We start from the raw sequence: 26,307 nt of genomic DNA, 5'->3' as shown, positions 1-26,307 counted from the left end.
TATAAAAAAATATTTTTTAAACATAAAATAGAATATATGCCTACTGAAGGTGGTATCCCCACACATAAAATCTTAGTATTTATCTTCATAGTTACGTTTTGCTTTAGCTAATACACAGTTTTGTTTCCTGGGTTAGTCGTTCAGATTTGCACCAATGTTAAAAATTTTAATTTAGGATTAAAAAAATAAGATAAATGCCTTACACATAGAGCATTTTACTCAAAGACCAACTATACATAAATGCCTAAATTACCTCAGTCTGTAAGAGCAGCACATGAAAGTTGGAGATGGACTGTCTATTAATGCCTAGGAATTCAAATTTACTTGTCAGGGTATTTGCCAGTTCTCCAATCTGAAACTGTAATGTAGCAAAGAAAGAGAAAAATAAAATTGAATCAGCAACATTTTTCTGTATTATGTAAACTATTTTGTTCTTAAACATACTAAAAAAAAGGGTCTGCCTAGAAACAGCCCTTCTTAAATAGTTGCATCTGAACAGTCATGAAAATAACTCTAGTTATTTCTAGTTATGTAGAAAACTCTAATTTATGTTAAAATACTTCACATAACAAGTGATAAATAAGGACAAGCCTAGAGAAATTGAATGTATACTTTGAGACAATATAGAATTAAACAGGTGAAAATAGATGCTAAATGATGTAACTCCCAATAGTGTCCAAACTATCATTTAATTATTACTAAGTGCTTTTATCAGCTACGCACTGAACAAAATTAATTCTCCCAGTCCCTTTCACATGGTTGTACACTAGCCAGTGACTGGATAAACTCTTTCGAGTCAAAAGAATGTACTATGTGATTTTTCCAACAGACCATCCTTAAATAGCCACATATTTATATGGTCCAATTCTCTTGACATCAGTCTAGAAATAAAATTGGAACCGAGTTAGCCTTTATGTAAAGAGAAGTACACGCAGAAATTAAATTTGTGACTTTTAGTCTCTTCAGTACTTCCAAACTACAGGAGCCTACATTGATACACTATTATTGCTTTCCAATGAAGGCTTAAATTTCATTTATTCATATTTTAATGTTTATTTACTTATGAGAGAGAGGAGAGAACATGGGCACGTGCGCATGGGTGGGGCAAAGAGAGGGAGACAGAGAATCTGAAGTGGCCTCTGTGCTTACAGCAGAAGACCTGATGTGGGGTTGAAACCCATAAACCATCAGATCATGACCTGAGCAGAAGTCGAACACTTACCCAACTGAGTCACCTAGTTGCCCCTGAAGGCATAACTTTTATTTTTTTTTAATTTTTTTTTTAACGTTTATTTATTTTTGAGACAGAGAGAGACAGAGTGTGAGTGGGGGAGGGGCAGAGACAGAGGGAGACACAGAATCCAAAACAGGCTCCAGGCTCTGAGCTGTCAGCACAGAGCCCAATGCGGGGCTCGAACCCACGAACCGTGAGATCATGACCTGAGCCGAAGTTGGATGCTTAACCGACTGAGCCACTCAGGCGCCCCAGAAGGCGTAACTTTTAAAAGAAAGCAATTAAAGCATTTAGAATTTATTTTTAGGTAATTTCTCTACATCAAGTCAGTCTTCTAATTCAGTGTTACAGCCTGAAATATGACCTTTTCACATAACTAAATAAATGACTTATATTTGGAGATAGCAAAGATTACTTTCAGTACTTGCTAACAAAGAATGTAGTTTAACAGTTGCCCAATTTAAAAATATTTGTCCGGGTGCCTGGGTGATTCAATCAGTTAAGCATCCAACTCCTGACTTCTGTTCAGGTCATGATCTCACAGTTTGTGGGATCAACTCCTGCCTTGGGCTCTGCCCTGCCAGTGTGCAGCCTGCTTGGGATTCTCTCTCCCTCTGTGCCCCTCCCCTGCTCATGCACACACTCATTCTCAAAAGAAAAACAAACTTTAAAAATATCTATTTGTCAGGGCGCCTGAGTGGCTCAGTTGGTTAAGCCTCCAACTTTGGCTCAGGTCATGATCTCATGGTCCATGAGTTTGAGCCCTGTATCAGGCTCTCTGCTGTCAGCAAAGAGCCCACTTCGGATCCTCTGTCCCCCCTCTCTACCCCTCCTCTTCTTGGACACTCTCTCGCTCTCAAAAATAAACATTAAAAATGTTTTTTTAAGAATTTGTCAAGCCATGTTAAATACATACTTTCAAATCTTGTTCTTCTTCTTTAGGTGCTGTTGGTACTTTTGTCTTCTCTGGAGATTCTTCGACTTCCATCTCTTTGTCTGAATTTTCATCTATTTTTTCTGAAGTGTCAGCACCAATTACTACAAAAGAAAACATGTAAAATTAATTCAAAAGGAATACTAATATAGTACATCACGTAACTTTTCTTACTCCTATAGCAGCGGTATCTGAAAAAAAAATTTTAGTTCTTTTTCCTTTGCCTGTTTTATTAAATAAACCGTAATGACTTATCCACCTGTCTTTAAAAAGCCAAAAAACCTTATCCTCTATAATCCCCTTTCTTAAAATGTCTATAAATAACAATCTGTTTTACCACATTACCCTGTAGTCTTTAGTTTCCCTTTCACATTCATCTATTTTATCTTTTCTAATCTATTCCAGGATACCATTACTTCAATTACTTATAAAAGCTAGGTTATCAAACCTGGGATACATAAAGTTTCTTCACAATATGAGTTTTGAAAAAAAGGGTTTCACTATCACAGCAGCATTAATTTTAAACTACCTGATAAACTCCTTTCTAAACTGGTTAAGACCTGTAGACAATCTATATCGGACCAAACTACTCTTCTGCTTGGTGATGTCTCTTAGTGGGAATCTTCGAAAGAGAACAGGTTTACCATCAACTTAAATGGAGTAAAAGACACAAACTGTTATGTTTGCTTACCACCTCTCTGTTATGTTTGCTTACCACCTAGATGTGTGCTTATCAAACTAGTCCGCATACAGGATATAAATCATTCTGTCATGAGGCTATCAAGTGATTTAAGAAATAACCAAATTTAAATACTTTTTCTTGACTCTGGTTAATCTTTGATGTAAAGAATAATGTGACTTTTAACATCACTTTCAATAACTTTTATTGGCCTAAAAGTTTATATTAAGTACTTAATCTTATCATATAATGGCCTTGCTCTTATTAATATTCCTTCTGCGTTTTCAAATTGTTTGAAACCGGGGCACCTGAGTGGCTCAGTCGGTTGGGCGTCTGACTTCAGCTCAGGTCATGATCTCACAGTTTGTGGGTTTGAGCCCCGCATCGGGCTCTGTGCTGACAGCTCAGAGCCTGGAGCCTACTTCCTATTCTGTGTCTCCTTCTTTCCCTGCCCCTCCCCCACTTGTGCTCTATCAAAAATAAATGTAAAGGGGCGCCTGGGTGGCTCAGTCGGTTAAGTGTCCGACTTCAGCTCAGGTCACGATCTCACGGTCCGTGAGTTCGAGCCCCGCGTCGGGCTCTGGGCCGATGGCTCAGAGCCTGGAGCCTGCTTCCGATTCTGTGTCTCCCTCTCTCTCTGCCCCTCCCCCGTTCATGCTCTGTCTCTCTCTGTCTCAAAAATAAATAAACGTTAAAAAAAAAAAAAATTAAAAAAAAAAAAGGAAAAAAAAAAAAAAAATTAAAAAAAAATTGTTTAAAACCAAACCCCCCCCCCCCCCCACTTACCAGTTTGTAATTCATTTGTATATTAGACATCTTACATTTGCTGGCAGGTAAAAGACTTTAACAATTTAAAGCACTACTAGTGCTCTAAGACTTTTGCCTATTTCAAAGGGCAATTAGATAGGATCTATATACCCCTGGACCTAATAATATTATATCACTAGGAATCTATACTATAATGTCACTAAAATCTGCATAAAGATATATATACCAAGATGTTTATTACAACATTGTTTTTATTGTGAAGTACTGTATGTATATAATAAATATAAAGAATGAAATGAGAACTCAAGAAACCACAACCCAGCTTAGTGGAAAACTATCACAGGCACTTCTAAAGTTCACAGTGCCTCTGCCATCACATCCACATCAAACGTGATCTCTACCCTTGTGGTTTAAGTGCCTTCCTCTAGTTCCATCATGGAAAGATCTTTAAGCACAATATTTTTTACGATTTTCCAACTTACATACAGAGAATACAAACATATGCGTTCTCCTGTAGCTTTTTAAATTCAACACTATTGTTTCTTAGATTCATTTTAATGCATATTAACTGTAGACCATTGACCTTTTTTCATGGTTGCTTAGTATTCAATTGTAAGAACACACCACAATTTATCCATTCTACCCTGGATGGACACTTGAATGGCTTGCTGGTATTACCTAATAATACAACTGCAGTATTACTTTTAAAAGTGAAACATGGACACAACTCAAATGTCCACTGATGAAGAAGAGTTAAACGAAAATATCTTTTGTACTTGGTGGTTAAAAACAGTAATTTTACACTTTAAGTATGTTTAACAATCCACATGGTTAATCTCATCTATGGCAAAAATTACACATGCACATGTACAGATTACACATATACACACAACCACAAATGAATACAGCGGAAAAGGTCTGGAAAGATATAGGTAAAGGACAGAGAAAATGGACTTCAGAGGTAAGGAATGCGAATCGGGAAAAGATGAAGGGGGACTTTAAGATTTTCACTTCATATTCTTCTATATGATTGAAAAAAAATCTCGAACAAGGATGTCTGCATTTACTTATTACTGTGTTTTTGTTTATTTATCGTATTTTGACCATAACCCATAAAAGTATCTTTTGTTAAGTACACCAAACTAAGGTCTAGTGCTCAAATCTTACTGCTAATTTTCCACTAAAGAATCAGGGTCAAATGGAGATTAAGATATTAGTTCTATTAACAGATTGGAAAGATGCAGCAGGGTCTCTACTACATTACCCTGAATAGAGATAAGTTGGGTCCTCATGAAAAGACTAATCTATCTAAACAAAAAACCAGAGAGAGAGTAGAGAGGAGGCTGGGCTTGGCAGAGGTAGTCCTTGCCTGCCTTGCTTACAAACAGAAACAGTGAGCTAATGAGAGCTCATGGACTTAATACAGATAAGGCAGTGGACACGTGGGTGGCTCAGTGGGTTAAGCGTCTGACTTCAGCTCAGGTCATGATCTCCCAGTTCGTGAGTTCAAGCCCCACGTTGGGCTCTGTGCTAACAGCTCAGAGCCTGGAGCCTGCTTCAGATTCTGTGTCTCCCTCTCTTTGTCCCTCCCTTGCTTGTCCTACTCTCTCTCTCAAAAATAAATGAATAAAATGTTTTAAAAAAATACAGATAAGGCAGTTACTGTACCAAGATTTTTAAAAAGGGAGTGAATCTTGCTTTTCTGTTTTTGAGGGAGAGGTAGTCCCCAATCAGTAGTGAATCCCCAAACAAAGCTCCTGGAAAGGGAGCTTCCTTTCACTTCTCTACTTTTCACAGAGCAGTTAAAGAAGTGAAAGGAAGCTCCCTTTCCAGCACTTCCATAAAAGGATGCAAGTGCTACCTCCTTCTTGCTGAAAAGGGAACAAAACACAAAACAAAACAAAAAAAGGCTAAGGATTTCCCCTTTGTATCTTTCAACTCTGCAAATTCAACGTAAAACACAAATTACCAGTTTCCCCATTTTCTGGAGTCTCTCGTCCAGTTTTGCTAGAACTCCGGCTGGTAGATTCTGGACTGGTAGCTCGAACAAACATCTTCCATTTCCCCCTTTTAGACATAAGTCTACGCATTCCATCTTGAGACGCTGGCTGGCTGATGTCAGAACATGGACTAGACCCTGACACACTACCATCTCCTTCCTCCAAGGCTCGTAACTCTGCCTACAATGAACATGACAACAAAGTTAGAGTGTTATTACCTGTTCGTCAACACTTAAGCATCTGTGAGACCAAGAATGATAACTGTGCATTATCAGAATTAAAATCCTTTGAGGACAGAAGTATTTAATACATTTTTTCCATCAGCGCCAAGCATTATGCTCGTTACTCAGCAAACACTTATTCATGATTGTAGTTAACAAATACCAGTTTGAAAGGGAAAAGGTTCTAGAGATTCACTGAGACAAAGTTTCTAGTACATGAACACAATAGATAGAGTCTAACGTAGCTTGTCCCTGATAGCTTTAAATTTTTCAAAAGTGGAAAAGCTTAAAGGAGATATTGCCGTTATAACACCCGTTACATTTCTGATTCATACTCCAAACAGCAGACAAAACTGTTTCAAGAAAAATCAGGGCAGGGGCACCTGGGTGGTTCGGTCGGTTAAGTGTCTGACTCTTGGTTTTGGCTCAGATCATGATCGTAGTTGTGGGATCAAGACCCGTGTGGGGGTCCATGATGAGCACTGTATGGAGCCTGCTTGGGATTCTCCCTCTCCTTCTCTCTCTCTGCCTCTACCTGGCTCACTCACACTCTCTCAAAAATAAACATTAAAAAAAAAGAAAAAGAAAAAGAAAAAGAAAAAGAAAAAGAGAAAGAGAAAGAGAAAGAAAGAGAAAAAGAAAAAGAAAAAGAAAAATCAGGGCAGAAAATTGTAAAAATCAACTTCTCAATCGAGAAAATTTCCTGAGGACCATCTTTTTTGAAAGGAAGCACATGAAATTATGAGTTTCTCTTAATCTATTATCTTACAAGACCCATTTAACTATTTAAATAACGCCATAGGTGGATCACTGGAAGTCAACCTGTACTTTAATTTAAAAACCAAGTTATCACTAAGAATCTACCATGCTCATTTGTTAAGAGTCTAAATCAAAGATAGTCATTCCTCACTGTATCTAGCTATCATTAAATCAGACCAATGTCAGTCTTTATTAGTCAACTATCAAAAGCATCATCAGGAACCAAAAGAACTATAACTCGATAGTTAAGGTTTTTATTGCATCAGCTTAAACATATGTAGACAAAAGGTTGAGAAAAACAAAATCCTGGTAATGGTTATAAACAGAGCACAATGACCCGAGAGTGTGATAGTAATAGGGGAAAAAATGTACTTAACAAAAACTTACTTTTTTTCTTTCCAAAACCAGCTCCAATTCAAGGGTATCTTGTTCCTCTTCCTCTTCACTTTCTCCAGATTGAACAACACTGCAAAGATCCTCCTGAGAAGGATCTTCCATGTTGTCTAATGTAATTTCCTGTGGCTTTATTATTGTTGCTGCTTCTTCTGCTGTCGTACTGGTTTCTTTCACTTCGGAAACGGGCTCTGATTCTTTACAAATTACTTTTCTTCTCCATCTCTCTTCTTCCTCTTTTATTCCCTCAGGCAGCAAAGGAGCAAGCAGTGATGCTGCCACCCCTTTCTTCTCCTCCTCACTATTTGAGAGAGCCTGAATTCCTTCATTTACTTCCTATAAATAAAATAATCTCATTTATTTTTCAAATGAAAAAATAAAAAAACTTTACCTGAATAAATATAACACACACAATTGTTCATGCTAAAAATGACTGTTTTTCAATCACTGCATATTTTTTATATAATTTATTGTCAAACTGGTTTCCATACAACACCCAGTGCTCATCCCAACAGGTGTACTCCTCAATGCCCATCACCCCCTTTCCCCTCACCACCCCCCCATCAACCCTGTTTGTTCTCAGTATTTAAGAGTCTCTTACGGTTTGCCTCCTTCCCTCTCTGTAACTTTTTCCCCCCTTCCCCTCCCCCCATGGTCTTCTGTTTCTCAGGATCCACATGAGTGAAAACACATGGTATCTTTCTCTGCCTGACTTATTTCACTTAGCATAATACTCTCCAGTTCCATCCATGTTGCTACAAATGGCCAGAAGTCATTCTTTCTCATTGCCAAGTAGTATTCCCTTGTATATATAAACCACATCTTCTTTATCTGTTTGTCAGTTGATGGACATTTAGGTTCTTTCCATAATTTGGCTATTGTTTAAAGTGCTGCTATAAACATTGGATACAAGTGCCCCTATGCATCAGCACTCCTGTATCCCTTGGGTAAATTCCTAGCAGTGCTATTGCTAGGTCATAGGGTAGATCTATTTTAATTTTTTGAGGAACCTTCACACACTGTTTTCCAGAGCAACTGCACCACTTAGTGCATATTATTTTCTTAATGTTTATTTCTTTTTGAAAGGGGGGAAGGGGCAGAGAGAGGGGGAGACAGAGAATCCCAAGCAGGCTCCCCACTGGCAGCACAAAGCACAACGCGGGGCACAGTCCCACAAAGTGTGAGATCATGACCTGAGCAGAAATTAAAAGTTGGCCATTCAACTGACTGAGCCACCCAGGCACCCCTCAATCACTGGATATATAAATATAAATAAATATATATATATATATATTTTTTTTTTAATTATCAACCTTCCTTTTTATTTATTTTGAGAAAGAGACACAGCACATGCATGTACAAGCAGAGGAGAGGCTGACAGAGAGGGAAAGAGAATCCCAAGCAGGCTCCTCACTGTCAGAACAGAGCCTGATGTGGGGCTCCAACCCATGAACCATGAGATCACGACCTGAGCCTAAATCAAGAGTTGCATGTTTAAATGACTGAGCCACCCAGGCGCCCCAACCATGGGATGTTCTTAAAAACCACAAACGGCCAACAGACTAGTATATATATTTGTACCATTTTCCTTACAAGTGTAAAATGCAAACATTGTTACTTGAGGAAAGCAGTGGTTTTTTTTTGTTTTATTTTGAATTTACATCCCAGTTAGTTAGCATATAGTGTAACAATGATTTCAGGAGTTGATTCCTTAATGCCCATTACCCATTTAGCCCATCCCCCCCCCCCCACAACCCCTCCAGTAACTCTGTTGTTCTCCATATTTAAGAAGTCTCTTGGGGTGCCTGGGTGGCTCAGTCAGTTAAGTGTCTTGACTTTGGCTCAGGTCATCATCTCATGATTTGTGGGTTTAAGCCCCACATTGGGCTCTGTGCTGACAGCTCAGAGCCTGGAGCCTCCTTCGGATTCTGTGTCTCGTTCTCTCTGCCCTTCCCCCACTTGTGCTCTGCTTCTCAAAAATAAATGTAAAAAAAAAAAATTTTTTTTTAAGAAGTCTTATATGTTTTGTCCCCCTCCCTGTTTTTATATTATTTTTCCTTCCCTTCCCTTATGTTCATCTGTTTTGCATCTTAAATTCCTCATATGAGTGAAGTCATATGATATTTGTCTTTCTCTGGCTGATTGTGCTTAGCATAATACCCTCTAGTTCCAGCCCTGTAGCTGCAAATGGGAAGATTTCATTGTTTTTGATTGCCGAGTAATACTACATTGTATATATCTACCACATCTTTATCCATTCATCCATCGATGGACATTTGGGATCTTTCCATACAAGGAAAGCAGTGTTTGAACTAGAACCTAGTTCTGGGTGCGATTCACACATATCCTTCCACCTATTCTCCCAAGTCAAAAGGCAAGTTAGCAAGAAGCAGATTTAAACAATTAAATAAAATCTAAGTTTTGTCAGTTATATAACTGGATAAATCTCTACTCTCTTTTGTAAGATGACATAACCTAAGAGGTATGTTAGGAAAGTGACAAAGAGAAAAGTGAAATGTGTTGTTATACCTATATTGCTCACTTCCTTCACTGGTATAATATTTAGTCCACCTCAAAAGAAAAATAGTCTATCTCCCGCCTGGAGTTGTAAAAACCAAATTGTTCCAAAAGTATGTATGTATGTATGTATGTATGTATGTATGTATGTATGTATGTATTTTTAAGTAGGCGCCACACCAACATGGGGATTGAACTCCCTTCCCTGAGACCAAGAGTTGCATACTATACCGACTGAGCCAGCCAGGCACCCCCTAAAAATATATGTTAATATACCTCCTATTTAAACCCATCATTTAAAAATTTAAGGTACATGGGGCCCCTGGGTAGCTCAGTTGGTTAAGCGTCTGACTCTGGCTTGGGTCATTATGTCACAGTTCGTGGGTTTGAGTCCCATGTCAGGCTCTGAGCTGACAGCTCAGAACCTACTAAGGATTCTATCTCTCCCTCTCTCTGCCCCTCCCTTACTCACGCTCTGTCTCTCTCAAAAATAAACAAACATTAAAAAAAAAAAAAAAAAATTCAAGATATGGGGAGCCTGGGTGGCTCAGTGGGTTTAGTGTCCAACTAGATTTCGGCTTAAAACAAAAAAAACATGTGGGTTCCCAAAATAGAACTATTCTGAACTAGAGAAGGAGATCTGAAGCCTGCCTACTCCCACATCCTTTTCATGATGACCCAATGAGCCTCTTTGGCACCCTAAAGCTCCAGAAGAACCAATGAACTGGGTAACTGTTATAAGGGCTACATATTAAACATAAACATCAAATAAAGCTTTAAGAAACATTTGTCCTATTTCACATCCAGTTATAAAATACTAACAGAAAGCTTCTATACCTGTTCCAGAGCAAGAGTCAAGTTCTTTAGATTTAAAATAAGCAGGGGCGCCTGGGTGGCTCAGTCGGTTGAGTGTCCGACTTCAGCTCAGGTTGTGATCTCACGGTTCGTGAGTTCGAGCCCCGCGTCAGGCTCTGGGCTGATGGCTCAGAGCCTGGAGCCTGCTTCCGATTCTGTGTCTCCCTCTCTCTCTGCCCCTCCCCCATTCATGCTCTGTCTCTCTCTGTCTCAAAAATAAATAAACATTAAAAAAATTAAAAAAACAAAAGATTTAAAATAAGCAAATGAGGGGCATCTGGATGGCTAAGTCGTTTAAGCGTCCAATTCTGGGTTTCAGCTCAGATCATGATCTCGCAGTTTGTGGGTATGAGCCCCATGTAAGAGCCTGCTTGGGATTCTTTCCTCTCTCTTTCCCTCCCCCCGCCAAAAATAAATAAGCATTTATAAAGAAATAAATAAGCATGCAAGCAAGCAAATGAGATATGTTGTAACTTACCTTTTTGACTTCTCGCTTGGCTATGACTTGTCCACTTTTACTACTGGAAACAGAAACGTTCTTCTCCTTTGTATACACATCTGTATTAACCACAAAACTAGCTTCAGCACCTGTTACAGAACTGAAAAAAAAAATATATATAGATATAGATATAGATATAGATATAGATATACACTTAGTAAGAGAAACAAAAGGCAAATATTATCAACAAGAAAGACTCTAACTTCTTCCTAGGTAATTTCTCCTGTAAGTCTATTCTTACCTGGGCTGGTAATGTTGTAATCCCTGTACCTGGGTGGCAAGATACTGGGGTAACTCCCAAGTCACTTCATTTGTTTGTGTGTTCCAATAATAATAGCATCCTGTGTTCTCATCCCAGACTTCTTGCCAATCTCCCATCTCAATTCCAACTAGAAGAAAGACAAATTTTAAAAACCAAAAATTTCTCATCAACAAAACCAAAAAACCTACTGAATATGGTAAGATATTTATTAATGAAATAACTGATAAAGGGTGAGTATCCAAAATATATAAAGAACTTGTTCAACTCAACAAGCAAAAAACAAATAATCCAAATAAAAATGGGCAAGACATGAACAGACATTTTTCCAAAGGCGACATCCAGATGGCCAACAGACACAGAAAAAGACGCTCAACATCACTCATCATCAGGGAAATGCAAGTCAAAATACAATGAGGTGTCACCTCACACCTGTCAGAATGGCTAAAATCAGAAACACAAGAAACAGCGTTGGTGAGGATGTGGAGAAAAAGGAACCCTCCCCACGCCGTTGGCTGGAATATAAACCAGTACAGCCATTGTGGAAAACCGTACAGAGGTTCCTCAAAATATTAAAAATAGGGGTCCCTGGGTGGCTCGGTCGGTTGTGTCCAACTTGGTTTTGGCTCAGGTCATGATCTTATGGGTTCATGGGATTGAGCTCTGTGGTGGGCTCTGTGCTCACAGCGCAGAGCCCACTTTGGGATTCTCTCTCCTTCTGTCTCTGCCCCTTCCCTGCTCACCAGCACATGCACAAGTACCCCCTCTCTCACAAAATAAATAAACATTAAAAAAAAAAAAAAAAACCTACTATACAATCTAGTAATTGCATTACTTGGTATTTATTCAAAGAACACAAATACTAATTTGAAAGTATACATGCACCCCTATGTTTATTGTAGCATAATCTACAATAGACAAATTATGGAAGCAGCCCAAGTACCTATTTATAAATGAACAAAGAAGTGGTATATACACAATGGAATAGTATTCAGCCATAAAAAGGAATGAAAGCTTGCCATTTGTAACAATGCAGACAGAGCTAGAAAGTACAATGCTAAGAAAAGTCAGAAAAAGACAAATATGATATTTCACTCATGTGGAATTTAAGAAATAAAACAGATGAGCAAAGGCAAAGAAAGAGAGAGACAAATGAAGAAAGACTAACTATAGAGAACTGATGATTACTAGAGGGTGCGGGAGGAGGGGAAACGGATGAAATCGGTGATAGGTATTAAGAAGTGCACTTTGACGAGCACAAAATAATGGATAGAATCTTGAATTATTATACCGTACACCTGAAACTAATATGACACTGTATGTTAACTATACTGGAATTAAAATAAAAAATTTTAAAAATTAAAAAAGGAAGCATAAATTTCTCCACAATTCTCACTTTATACCCCAACTCAGCTCTAAAGCTATTAACAATCTAACACAAGGTTCCTCAACTTTAGCAATGTTAACATTTGGGCTGGATAATTCTTTGTTGTGGTGAAGGTAGTCCCATGTAGTGTTTAGCATCCTGGATTCTACCAACTAGATGCACTAACAGTTCCCCACCCCTTGGTGTAACAACCAAATATGTCTAGAGACACAGTCAAATGTCCCCTGGAGGTCTAACTTCTCCTTCCCAAATCATTTTTGCACAAATTACTTAAAAAAGTTTGACAAGGGTGCCTGGGTGGCTCAGATGGTTAAGAGTCCAACCTCAGCTCAGGTCATGATCTCACAGTTCGTGGGCTCAAGCCCCATGTCGGGCTCTGTGCTGACAACTTGGGAGCCTAGAGCCTGCTTCAGATTGTGTCTCCCTCTCTCCCACTCACATTCTATTTCTCTCTCAAAAATAAATAAGCATTTCGAAAAAGTTAAAAAAAAAAGACAAAGAATTATTTAAGGATGCTGGAGTTTTTTGGGTTTTTTTAAGTTTTATTTTTGAGGGGAGCGGGAGGGGCAGAGTGAGGGAGATAGAGGATCCAAAGCAGGCTCTGTACTGACAACACGGGGCTCAAAACCATGAACGATGATATTGTGACCTGAGCCAAACTCAGACACTTAACCAACGGAGCCACCCAGGTGCCCCCAAAAAAGAACCTTTAAAATAATGGCCTTACTGCTTCGGATTCTGTGTCTCCCTCGCTCTCTGCCCCTCCTCTGCTCATATTCTATCTCTAAAATTAACATTAAAAAAAACAAGTAAATAAAATAAATAATGGCTTTAATTATTCACTTGGCATAAAATTGCAACTGGTTAAAAGTCTGCTAAAGCATATGGGCTTTCATCCTTGGGAATTTCAATGCCTAGAACACCTTTGAAAATTACACTTCAGACTTCTTTAAAAAATCAAAGTATCAAACTTACCTCCTGCAAGTGAACACTGAGTATCATATTGCCACCCTGCTGTCTGAGTGGAGTCTGTTCCATTTGAAGTGGTAGAACTAAGGGCAGATGTTGCTGATTCCTTTGGCTCTGGTCTAGGTGGAGTTGGAGGTGGAGCAGAGGCTCCTACAGGAGCTGTAGGCTGAGGTGCTGTTATAGCATCAATCTCCTTTAGTATGGAAATAGTAACAAATGCATTAATAACCTCAAAACTAGAACACTGAGAAAATGACAATCACCATAAAAAAAATTCTACATGATCAATTCTCAGCTTAAATCAAAACTCTCAATTTCCAATTATGTAAAAGATCCCCAAACACTTTAATTCTCCAGTTTTCTCCTCCTTACAACCTTTACAAAAAAGAGATGACTGGGATGGGGAGGGACTAAGGAAGAGATGTGGAAGGGGAGAAAGAAGACAGAAACACCGAAACTGACAAGCAGGCTAACCACTTGAGATCCAGGTCCCAAAGTGGCTTCAATAGCTAAAAAGCCAAACAAAAGCACCACTAACCGCTAAGAAGTTGGCCAATGTACTATCAATATCGGTTGACTGGTTTCCATTTGTCTCTTTGGACTGTGCTGGTTTTTCTGAAACATCACTCTCATCATCATCACTGTCCGCATATGCACCAAGTAAGCACAGACCTCCTAGAAAGAAAATGGTAAATGTTAGTGACAACAATGCCAGTATGCTCCAGGAAGAAAAATATGACCCTGTTCTTCAGAGTTTACAATTAGTTTACTTACAGATTAGAACACAGCCTCAAAATGAGTCATCACTGAACTACCACAGAGATAGAAATTATAATATGCATTTAGAGCTAATAAAACCATCCACATAGCTACTTGACATCCTTCTCAAAATACACAATCAATCAACCTCATCCTTTTTCAAAATAGCACAGAGTAAATCCTGATTTTAGAATTCGTAGGGGTGCCTGGGTGGCTCAGTTGGTTAAGTTTCCAACTCTTGATTTCGGCTCAGGTCACGATCTTGTGGTTCATGGGATTGAGCCCCACATTGGGCTCTGCGCTGACAGCTCGGAGCCTGCTTGGGATTCTGTCTCCCTCTCTCTCTGCACCTCCCCTGCTTGTACATGTTCTCTATCAAAAATAAATAAACATTAAAAAAAAAAAAAAGGAATTTATTGATTTATGTGTCCATCTGAAACAACAAAGCCGATTAGGGTTTAGTAGATGAAACAGATTTTCAAAGCTAAAAATCTTTTCCAATTTTTCCTCAAACAAGAAGGGACTAATTATAATGGAAATCAAAGTGCTAGAACCAAAACAAACAACAAAAACCCAGCCAGAACCAATCTTCAATGTCTTCCTCAAACTTAAGAGGTATCAGATATAGCTTCTGTAATGCTGCTATGTATGCCATTTCCCTCTGTACGACCTGTGGCCACTCTAATGTTAAAATTAAGCAAGCATAGGGGCGCCTGGGTGGCTCAGTCCATTGAGAGACCAACTTTGGCTCAGGTCATGATCTCACGGTTTGTGAGTTCGAGCCCCGCATCAGGCTCTGTGCTGATAGCCAGGAGCCTGCTTCAGATTCTGTGTCTCCCTCTCTCTCTGCCCCTTCCCCACTCATGCTCTGTCTCTCTGTGTCTCAGAAATAAACATTAAAAAAAATTTTAATTAAGCAAGAATATATTCTCTTTTTACATCTAATTTTATTGTAACAGATACATTAAATGTTAAACTCCAGCCAACTTTTCAGCTATCACTAAGACTAAATTTCCCAGGGTCTGGCAACAGCCTATGTTCTCTGTAAATATTTGGTAAATGAACAGATTTATCAGGAAGTAAAATCTAGTTGTATCATAATTCCATAAATGAATTCATGAGATCATCTAAAAATAAACATTAGGTTGCTTCATTTATCATAGGGGTTCACATTCATTGTTTTAGTCCTATCAATCTTGCCTTCATTATCTTTACCATACAGGTAAAGTTCTTGCACTAAATACCAATTTAAAAAATTTAAGTTTATTTATTTATTTTGAGAGAGAGACAGACAGAGTGCACACAAGAGACAGCACAAGTAGGGAAGGACAGAGAGGAGGAGACAGAATCCCAAGCAGGCTCTAAACCATCACCGCAGTGCTAGATGCAGAGCTTGGGGGTCAAATTCACGAACTGTGAGATCATGACCTGAGCTGAGATCAAGAGTCAGACACTTAACCGATTGAGACACCCAGGCACCCCAAATTTCTAAAATATTCAAAGCTGACTAGAAAGATTTTTTTTTAATGTTTATTTATTTTTTGAGAAAGAGACAGAGTGTGAGTGGGGAAAGGGCAGAGAGAGAGGGAAACAAAATCCTAAGCAGGCTCTGAGCTGTCAGCACACAGCTCAATGCGGGGCTCAAACCCATAAGCTGTGAGATCATGACCTGAGCTGAAGTCAGACGCTTAACTGACTGAGCCACCCAGATGCCCTAAAAAGGTTTTTTTTTTTTTTTTTTTTAAGTGAGAAAGGGAGAATGAGCAGGGGAGAGGGGCAGAGGAAAAGAGAGAGAATCTTAAGGAGGCCACAAGCTCAGCACAGAGCTCGACGCGGGGCTCCATCCCAGGACCCTGGGATCAAGACCGAAGCAAAAATCAAGTTAGATGCTCAACCAACTGAGCCATTCAAGAGCCCCCATAAATTATTATTTTTTTTACATTTATTTCTTTTTGAGACGGAGATAGAGCACGAGTGGGGGAGGGGCAGAGAGAGAGGAAGACACAGAATCTGAAACAGGCTCCAGGCTCTGAGCTGTCAGCATGGAGCTTGACACAGGGTTCGAACTCAAACTGTGAGATCATGACCTGAGCCGAGGTTGGACGCTTAATCGACTGAGCCACCCAGGTGCCCTAAATTGGTTATTTCTTTTTTTTTTAATTTAAAAAAAAATTTTTTTTTACTGTTTATTTATTTTTGAGACAGAGAGAGACAGAGCATGAACAGGGGATGGTCAGAGAGAGGGAGACACAGAATCTGAAATAGGCTCCAGGCTCTGAGCTGTCAGCACAGAGCCCGACGCGAGGCTCGAACTCACAGACCGCGAGATCATGACCTGAGCCGAAGTCGGCTGCCCAACCGACTGAGCCACCGAGGCGCCCCTTTAATTTTTTTTTTTTTAATGTTTATTTATTTTTGAGACAGAGAGAGACACAGCATGAACGGGGGAGGGCCAGAGAGAGAGACACAGCATCTGAAGCAGGCTCCAGGCTCTGAGATGTCAGCACAGAGCCTGACCCGGGGCTCGAACTCATGGACCGTGAGATCATGACCTGAGCTGAAGTCGGACTCTTAACCGACTGAGCCACCCAGGCGCCCCTAAATTGGTTATTTCTTAAGAATAATCTGGTAACGGGGCGCCTGGGTGGCTCAGTCGGTTAAGCGGCCGGCTTCGGCTCAGGTCATGATCTCGCGGTCCGTGAGTTCGAGCCCCGCGTCAGGCTCTGTGCTGACAGCTCAGAGCCTGGAGCCGGTTTCAGATTCTGTGTCTCCCTCTCTCTGACCCTCCCCCGTTCATGCTCTGTCTCTCTCTGTCTCAAAAATAAATAAACGTTAAAACAAAATTAACAACAACAAAAAAAAGAATAATCTGGTAACACATACCAAAAGCCACAAAACTCCAAGTTTCTTTAAGATAGATAATCCCATCTTTGAGAATACAACCCCAAGGAATAACTAAAAAAAATTTCACACAAAGCTTCTGGCAACTTTATTTAAATAATGAAAGCTGTAAACAACTCAAATGCTCTCAAAGAGGGGACTGGCAAAACAAATTATAGCATGGAACCTGATGCAATATTAATTTATGATTAATCAGATTACAGGATTACATGCAAAAATGCTAATGGGACAAAAACTAAACACTAAAGGAATAAAAGGAAGATAAAAGCAAGCCATGAGATGCATGTTAAGTTCTAATCACACCTATGAAAATTTACTCCATCAATGATAAGGAATAGGAATGAATTTAGAGCTGATACTGAAAATAAAGTCCTAATATTATGTAAACTTGCTTAATCTTAAAAAAAATAAATAAACAAAAGCTTCATAGGACCATAACCCATACTACTATTGAGATGGTACAGCTATTTAAAACCAGGACATTCTTGGGGCGCCTAGGTGGCTTGGTCGGTTAAGTGTACAACTTCGGCTCAGGTCATGATCTCACGGTCCGTGAGTTCGAGCTCCGCGTCGGGCTCTGTGCTGACATCTCAGAGCCTGGAGCCTGTTTCAGATTCTGTGTCTCCCTCTCTCTCTGCCCCTCCCCTGTTCATGCTCTGTCTCTATCTCAAAATAAATAAACATTAAAAAAAAAAATTAAAAAAAAAATAATAAAATAAAACCAGGACATTCTTTGAAGCCATAGTCCTTAGCAGTCTTTTACTGAAAGGGGTGCTGGCTGCTGAAACCTCAATAGGCTTACCTTTAATGGATGGTGCCACACAATTTATAGTGCAAATCAACTACATTAGGTAGAAAATTATTTCTTAGGTATAAACTGAACTTGATAAGCTTCAAACAGTAACTATTATTTTTCTAATAAGTCTACAATTGCCTCAAAACATCGTTCGAACAGTGTTTCAATCCTTTTGGTTACAGAAACTACTAACAATAAATATAATAAAAACTATGGACCCTCTTCCAGGAAAACACACCTGAGTGTAGAATTTTAGCCAATTTACAGACTTCTGACACTCATCAGTGGAGCTACATTACCCTTTCCTAGATGATGCTGAAATATCAATGACTATCATAGTAGTCAACTGATCTAACTTCAGAGCTCACTCTGAATTTTTCTTTTTTTTTTAATTTTTTTTTTTTAACATTTATTTATTTTTGAGACAGAGAGAGAGCATGAACAGGGGAGGGTCAGAGAAAGAGGGTGACACAGAATCCGAAACAGGCTCCAGGCTCTGAGCTGTCAGCACAGAGCCCGGCGCGGGGCTCGACCCCACGGACCATGAGATCATGACCTGAGCCGAAGTCGGACGCCCAACCGACTGAGCCACCCAGGCGCCCCTGAATTTTTCTTAATTTCATATGCATATTACCATAATATTCTTCTGCATGAAAATATTAGCTATGCTTGCTGTACTGTATTATTTAAGTTTATTTATTTTAAGAGAGAACTCTCGTGATCAGTATAGGGGAGGAGCAGAGAGAGAGAGAAAGGGAGAGAGAGAATCCGAAGCAGGCTCTGCCCTGTCAGCACAGAGCCCGATGGGGGGGCATGACCTGAGCCAAAATCAAGAGTTGAAGGCTTGACCAACCAACTGAGCCACCAAGGTGCTCTACTGTATTATAAAAACATACTTTAACAACTTAACATTTATACTTCATTTCTGTGGAAAGAAATCTGGCATGTTTCTAGTGATAAAAGTAAAATTCTTTAAAATCATCTAAAAAAAAAAAAAAAAAGGAAAATTCTTGAGTATCTACTCTAATAGCTATAGAAGCCATACAAATAACAGAAAATGGTTTCACTTTGGGTTTTGTTTGACACATTTTTCCGGAGTATCACAACTGGTAGGTTAACAACTGAATAAAGCAGATACCTTATGTTTCAGGATGAAGTTGGACAGAATGAAAATAGTTCTATTCACAAGGCACATGAAGGGCTGAAATGCTGACACAGCAATTCAAGAAATTTCTTCTTGGAACATTAAATTTCTATTCATCATAGAAAACTCAAAATAACATACATAGTTTACAAATATAAAATGGCATTTCCTAGTTCTGAAATTTCTCTTACAACCAAGTTTTAGCTTTTCTAAACGACCCTATTTTTTTTACATGGCAACTGGGAGGAAAGGAGAACAAACTTCTATTATCTCAGGTGTCATGTTTGGACAGAACTCCAAACTGAAAGAATAAAATTATTACCAATTATAAAATATTTAGTATCAAGGGGTGCCTGTGTGGCTCAGTTGGTTAAGCATCCAACTCAGGTCATGATCTCACAGTTTGTGGGTTCAAACTCCGTGTTGGGCTCTGTGCCGTTGGCATGGAGCCTGCCTGGGATTCTCTCTCCCAAAAAATAAACTTAAAAAAAAATTTAGTATCAAAACATATTTTGATCTTTCAAGATATATAAAGACTAGCAAAAACTAACATTCTTGGCACTTGCTGTGTATCTGAACTTCATGTACCCTGTTCAATTTAATCTTCAAAACAACTTAGGGCTGGCTGACTCAGAAAAAAAAATTATTTTTAATATTTATTTTGAGAGAGACAGAGAGAGAAAGACAGAGAAAGACAGAGAGAGAGTGAGCAGGGGAGGGGCAGAGTGAGGCAAAGAGAAAATCCCAAGCAGGCTCCAAGCTGTCAGCACAGAGCCTGACCCCGGGTTTGATCCCATGACCCCCCAGATCATGACCTGAATGGAAACCAAGTCTTGGGACACTTAACCAACTGCGCCACCCAGGTGCCCTCCCATAAGATTTATTTTATGGATGAATGCACTCCCAAGGTATTAGCATTAATGCTAGAATGCCAATTTGAGACCAGGTTTATCTACAAAACCACTGTTGCAAATATTCCTTCACACTTAATAATTATTTATTTTTAAGACTTTATTCTTTTAAGTAATATCTATAACCAAGGTCTGGCTCAAATTCACAACACTGAGATCAAGAGTCACACCCTCTGGGGCGCCTGGGGGGCTCAGCTGGTTAAGTGTCCGACTTTGGTTCAGGTCATGATCTCATAGTTCGTGAGTTCAAGTCCCACATCGGACTCTGTGCTGACAGCTCAGAGCCTGGAGCCTGCTTTGGATTCTGTATCTCCCTCTCTGCCCCTTCCCTGCTCGTGTTCTCCCTCTCTAAGGATAAACAAATATTTAAAAAAAAAAAAGAGTCACAGGCTCTACTGACTGAGCCAGCCAAGTGCCCCTAAAAAATATTTAATAAGAGCAATTTTCAGCTCCACAAACATTTGCTAGGTACCAACCAAAGCATAGTGCTGGAAAAGAAATGCACAGAATGAAAGACATCCTTGGTATCCCCAAAGAACATCAAGCTAGTGGGGGAGCCAGAAAATTACAAAACAGGATTAGAAGAAAAATAGTAAAAGGTATTTTGGCTACAGAAAAAAAAGCAACAACAAACCTTACTTTGGTTTAAGTGTACATACCAGCAAGCCATCACATACAAAAATTTACTTTATTTTCAAAAATGTTAAATTTCCATTTTACGGGAGAAATGTAAGCAGCACCGAAGCATTCAACAAAATATATACAAACCCAATCTGACCCTAATGAAAGACCTTGTAGAAAAGATGAAAAAAAAAAAAAAAAAGCGTACCTGTTGCTTTAACGGCTGTAGGTCTGGTGGTCATGACTGGTGGTTTGGAAGGATTCTGAACTCTGGGAACCTCCACCACCACTTCCTGTTCATCTGGATTTTAAAAAGGTACAAAAGAAAACTACAGTTAGACAGTGGACCAGAGAAAACACTACAGGTGACAAAACAATTTTTGATTTGACCTTTCAAATCTCAATTTCACCAACTTGAAAACAGGGTGTGTAAATCCATCACTGACCCAAATAACTGGGAGATGATAAACAAGCAGAGCTAGACTCTTCCACGTGACTAGCGACTTTAACATTAAGGACGCGAGGATGGTACATAAAAGTATACCTTAAGTCATTCAAAATTTTAAAAATACACAGACACAGAACAAATCTTCTCGGGGATACCACTGGGCCTTTAAACAAGCATAGCCAATGGAAACCGATTTAAGTTATATTTAAAAAATAAAATAAAATAAAATAAAATAAAATAAAATAAAATAAAATAAAATAAAAATAAGCAAGGCTAGCCATAGCATTTTCCCCCCCTACAGTAACTACCAAGGGGTTATTTTAGCGCCTGAAAAGGTCCCGGCATCTCGGGCGTCTGGCCCCGTAGCAGCGCGCTGAACAGTTACTCTTAATCCAACAACCATTCCGGGGAGAAACCAACAAGTACTTGGGAACCCACAAGCGCCACTTCTGCAGGCATTTTGGGGTTACCTACCCATTTGGAGTTACGTTCGCTTTGGCTGGCATAATAAAATGGGCGTACTCACTTCTAAAGGGTCCCTCTCAGTTTCAACAAAAACGAAGGTAAAAGCACAGGACGTGTAGAAAAGGGCAGGTTTCCTATCTCCAGGCCTCGGAAGCGAAGCCCGGACTCTCACAAATATCCCCTGAAGTTATGCAAACCCGAGCGCCGACGCTGAGGAGACTCGGGAGGCCAGGCCAACCCCTGCACCAGAGATGGCGCCCCTCGGGCGGGCGGGCCGCGCGCGGCGCCTCCGGCCCCTTCCGCCGCCTTTGGGGCCCACATCGGTCCTCCCCTCGGGACCCACGCAGCAGGCCTCGGATGCGGAGCAAGCCCGCCCGCCCGGGTTTCTCTTCCTCCCAGGGCCCTGCCCTAGGCCGCAAGCCCCGAGCTCGAGTTTCGGAAGCCCCACCTAGGTGCCGGAGTTCCCTCGCGCACCTTTACCTTCTGAAGGCGAGTCGTCTGGGGCCGCGGCGGCAGTAGTCACCGTGGTCGTCGTCGTCGTCGTCGGTGGCGCCGCCGGAGCTGGCTGGCTGGGCGCCGCCGCCGTCGAATCCGGCTCCGTGTCGGGTTCCGGCTCCGGGTCCCTTCCCGGGGTGCTGCTACGGGGACCCGGCGGAGAGAGCTGCAGAATAGGCCTGCGGCCGGGTACCGCCCGGGACTTCTTCCCCATCGCGAGCCTGAGCGCAAGCCGCGAGCGTCGGGCAGCCGAGAGGGGCGGGCGCTCGGCGCGGCGCTGCGTAATCAATATTCATGCACCGCGACACCGCCTCCTCAGAGAATCTGCTTTTAACCGGCGGAGCGCGCGCCCGCGCAAGCGCCCTGGGTCCTGTACGCTATTCTGGCTCCTCCTTCCAGGGAGGCAGGGCGGGCTTTACCCACGGTGCTAGGCGATTGGCTGTTTTGATCCATTGAAGGAGCCAGTAGCCAGTGGAAAAGGAAAAAGAGTGAGAGTCAAGCCAATAGCGCGGAAGAGCCTGAGTTAGAACGACTTCCCATTACGAACTCCACCCATGCGTCTTTTACGGAGTCTTTTCTTTATGCCCCTTGTCCTCCATCTTGTCCCTATTCTCTGCCTGCGGTTGGTTTTTTGTGTGTGTGTGTGTGCCTTGGGAAGTTGCCGTGCTTTCCGAGTCCTGCCGAGTTTCGTCCTGATTATTGTGGGTTACTTGGGGTGTAATGTTGAACACTGAATAAAATAGTGGGTCTTTTATGCTTTTGTAAGTTTTCTTAGAGCACAAATCTGATGTCTCATTGGGTTACTTACCAGCTGGAAAAAAAATCACTAGACATTGTACTTCATAAGAGGGAAAGTCCTAAATTGTTGCGGTGGTTTACAGCTTTCCCAATCTGGCCCATTGGTATCCTCAACCTGCTTCATCGTCCTTTAGCACTCTTCCCCTCCCTCTCCCCTTCTTCCCTCCTCTGGAGTCAGCCACTTGGACGCTAGCTGGAATACAGCATCGCAATGGGAAATTCTCCATTACTCAAGACCTAGTGCACTCGAGATTCCGTAAACTAACGTTCACTGAGCACTTAACTGTGTGTGAGGCACTCACTGCCTAAGCGCTTTACACGTAAAATTGTATTTTCTCACCACAACCTTGTATGGTAGATAACCCCTAATGTATAGATAACCCCTCAAATTTTCTTTTTTTAAAGATTTTATTTTTAAGTAATCTCTACACCTAACATGGGGCTGGAACTTACAACCCTGACATCAAGATTGCTATGCTCTACTGACTGAGACAGCCAGGCACCGCCATTTTTTTTTTTTTTTTTTTTTTTTTATAATTTCTACACCCAACAAGGGACTTGAACTCATGACCTTGTGGTCAAGAGCCACAGGCTCTTCTGACTGAGCCAGCCAGTTTTTGGATGTAAAAGCCATGAAAACCGTGACTTATCCAGTTTGTTCCCTGTTTACGAAACACACTTTCTGGAACATAAGCACTCAATTTTTTTAATGAATATAGTATGTAAACATGTACAAACTTGAAATAAGTAGCAAGAATTCTTTCTTGCCTATGGGAGAAATATCTGGATTAGTGTGAGATTAGACTCCCCAAATTTCTGAAAAATTAGCTAGAAACAGGATAATTTGCTGCTTTGAAGCTATTATCAGTTTTCTGACATTTCTTAGGGAAGAGGCATTGAAATATAGTAGTTGTGCATAGGAGTTCTGAAGCCAAACATCTTGGTTCAAAAACACCCTCTGCACCTTCCAGATGTGGTTGCTTGGATAAGTTTCTTTTTACTTTTTTAGTGTTTGTTTTGAGAGAGAAAGACAGGTCATAAGCGGGGGAGGGAGAGAGAGAGGGAGACAGAATCCAAAGCAGGCTCCAGGCTCTGAGCTGTCAGCACAGAGCCCAATGTGGGGCTAGAACTCACAAACTGTGAGATCATGATCTGAGCCAAAGTCGGATGCTTAACCGACTAAGCCACCCAGGCACCCAGGATAAGTTTCTTAACAACCCTAAATTTTGTTTCAGCAGCTATACAATGTGCTAGTAACAGTATTCTTAGGGTAGCCGTGAAGTTTAAATTAGAACATAGTTTTAAGATCTTTGCCTTGTACAAAGAACAAAATAAGCAATCGTTATATGGTAGCTATTATTATTAATCAGCCTTTTACAAAAATCTAGATCCTATTATAAAACTGGCTGGAACCAAGTTGAGATTATGAGCTAAATCACAGTGCACAGAAATGGGAAAGGTTTTTTTCTTGGGGAACTTATATTTCTGGAGGTGACTGAAATAACTGTAATATTTATAACCATGGTTCTCAATGCTGTCTCTTCATAAAACCATCTGGATAGCGCTAAAGCAATATAAAAATTGGAATCAGTTGGATTGGGGGTGGGAGTACAGAGCTCATATCAATTTTTTTTCAAATATGCATTTATTGGGGCACCTGGGTGGCTCAGTCGGTTAAGCATCCGACTTTGGCTCAGGTCATGATCTCGCGGTCCGTGAATTCGAGCCCCGCGTCGGGCTCTGTGCTGACTGCTCAGAGCCTGGAGCCTGTTTCAGATTCTGTGTCTCCCTCTCTCTCTGACCCTCCCCCGTTCATGCTCTGTCTCTCTCTGTCTCAAAAATAAATAAACGTTAAAAAAATTTTTTAAATATGCATTTATTTATTTGAAAGAATTTTTAAAGTTTATTTATTTATTTTTGAAAGAAAGAGAGAGGGAGAGAGAGAACCAACGGGGGAGGGGCTGAAGGAGAGGGAGGGACAGAGGATCCAAAGCAGCCCCCAACTGACAGCAGAGAGTCCGACGAGGGGCTCAACGCCCAAACTGTGAGATCATGACCTGAGCCAAAGTCTGATGCTTAACTGACTGAGCCACCCAGGTGCCCACCCATATCAAATTTTCTTTTCAAGTAAGCTGTATGCCCAGTGTGGACTCCAAGATCAAGAGCTGCATGTTCTACTGGCTGAGACAGCCAGTCAGGCATCCCAATATCAATTATGTCTGTCTGTCTGTGTGTATGTATGTATGTATTTATAATAATCTCTGCACCCATCGTGGGGCTCTAACTCATGACCCTGAGATCAAGAGTTGCATGCTCCTCTGACTAAGCCAGTCGGGCACCCCTATGAATTATTTTTTTAAAAACTTTTTATAGTATTCTAATGCTTAGCCAGGGTTGAGAACCACTGGCTTTTGAAGGAGACATAGTCTGCTGTTATTGCCCTCAGAGAAGGTGTTAGGGATCTGGACCAGGAGTAGGCAAATTATAGCTATATCAGACCTTTTATTTTATTTTTATTTGTTTATTTTATTATAATTATTTTTAAAGTTTGATTGATTGATTGATTGATTGAGAGACAGAGTACAAGCTAGGGAGGGAGAGAGGGAGATATAGAGTGTGAAGCAGGTTCCAGGCTCTGAGCTGTCAGCACAGAACCCAATGCAGGGCTCAGACTTGCAAACTGTGAGATCATGACCTGAGCTGAAGTCAGATGCTTAACTTACTGAGCCACCCAGGAGCCCCTTAAAGTTTTTTGTTTTTTTAATGTTTATTTATTTATTTAAAAAAGTTTTTTTTTTTTTTTTATTATTACCTTTCTTTATTTTTGAGAGGCAGAGAGAGACAGAGTGCGAATGGGAGAGAGGCAGAGAGAGAGGGAGACACAGAATCCGAAGCAGGCTCCAGGCCCTGAGCTGTCAGCACGGAACCCAATGAGGGGCTTGAATTCATGGACCATGAGATCATGACCTAAGCTGGAGTCAGATGCTCAACTGACTGAGCCACCCAGGTGCCCCTAATGTTTATTTGAGACAGAGACAGATTGAGAGAGAGAAAGAGAGAGAGAGAGAGAGAGAGAGAGAGGGAGAGAGAATGAGTGAGGGAGGGGCAGAGAGCATGCTCCAAGCTGACAGCACAGAGCCTGAGGCGGGGCTCAAACTCAGGAACTGTGAGCTCCTGACCTGAGCCAAAGTCGGATGCTCAACTGACTGAGCCACCCAGACACCCCTTTAGAGTTTATATTTATTTATTTGAGAGAGAGAGAGAGAGAGAGAGAGAGAGAGAGAGAGAATGAACAGGGGAGGGGCAGAGAGAAAGGGGGACAGAGGATCCAAAGCAGGCTCTGTGCTGACAACAGAGAGCCCAATGCGGGGCTCAAACTCATGAACTGTGAGATCATGACCTGAGCCAAAGTTGGATGCTTAACCAACTGAGCACTTAGGCACCTCTATTGTATTGTATTGTATTGTATTGTATTGTATTGTATTGTATTGTATT

General features: G+C 40.7%; 1 protein-coding gene across 2 annotated transcripts in view; it reads right to left on the bottom strand.

Annotated features, from left to right (window-relative positions):
- Positions 1-22,278, bottom strand: part of FNBP4 (formin binding protein 4) — a 44,350-nt gene extending 22,072 nt beyond the window's left edge. The window contains exons 1-10 of one of the 2 annotated variants that reach the window (XM_049616825.1): positions 21,994-22,278; positions 20,815-20,907; positions 14,013-14,149; positions 13,481-13,667; positions 11,101-11,248; positions 10,839-10,959; positions 6,983-7,324; positions 5,585-5,795; positions 2,151-2,272; positions 254-358 (exon numbers count right to left, since the gene is read on the bottom strand). In XM_049616825.1, the coding sequence (XP_049472782.1) occupies positions 254-358; positions 2,151-2,272; positions 5,585-5,795; positions 6,983-7,324; positions 10,839-10,959; positions 11,101-11,248; positions 13,481-13,667; positions 14,013-14,149; positions 20,815-20,907; positions 21,994-22,228 (1,701 nt within the window). In that variant the 5' untranslated portion in view covers positions 22,229-22,278. The remainder of the gene's footprint in view (positions 1-253; positions 359-2,150; positions 2,273-5,584; positions 5,796-6,982; positions 7,325-10,838; positions 10,960-11,100; positions 11,249-13,480; positions 13,668-14,012; positions 14,150-20,814; positions 20,908-21,993) is intronic. The other variant, XM_049616834.1, reaches the window with a different exon arrangement.
- Between the last annotated feature and the right edge of the window lie 4,029 nt (positions 22,279-26,307).

Source organism: Panthera uncia, chromosome D1, assembly GCF_023721935.1.
Source record: "Panthera uncia isolate 11264 chromosome D1, Puncia_PCG_1.0, whole genome shotgun sequence".
NCBI classification, from domain to species: Eukaryota; Metazoa; Chordata; class Mammalia; order Carnivora; family Felidae; genus Panthera; species Panthera uncia.
The sequence above is the reverse complement of the archived record's forward strand: the minus strand, read 5'-3'. Positions and strand labels throughout refer to the sequence as shown.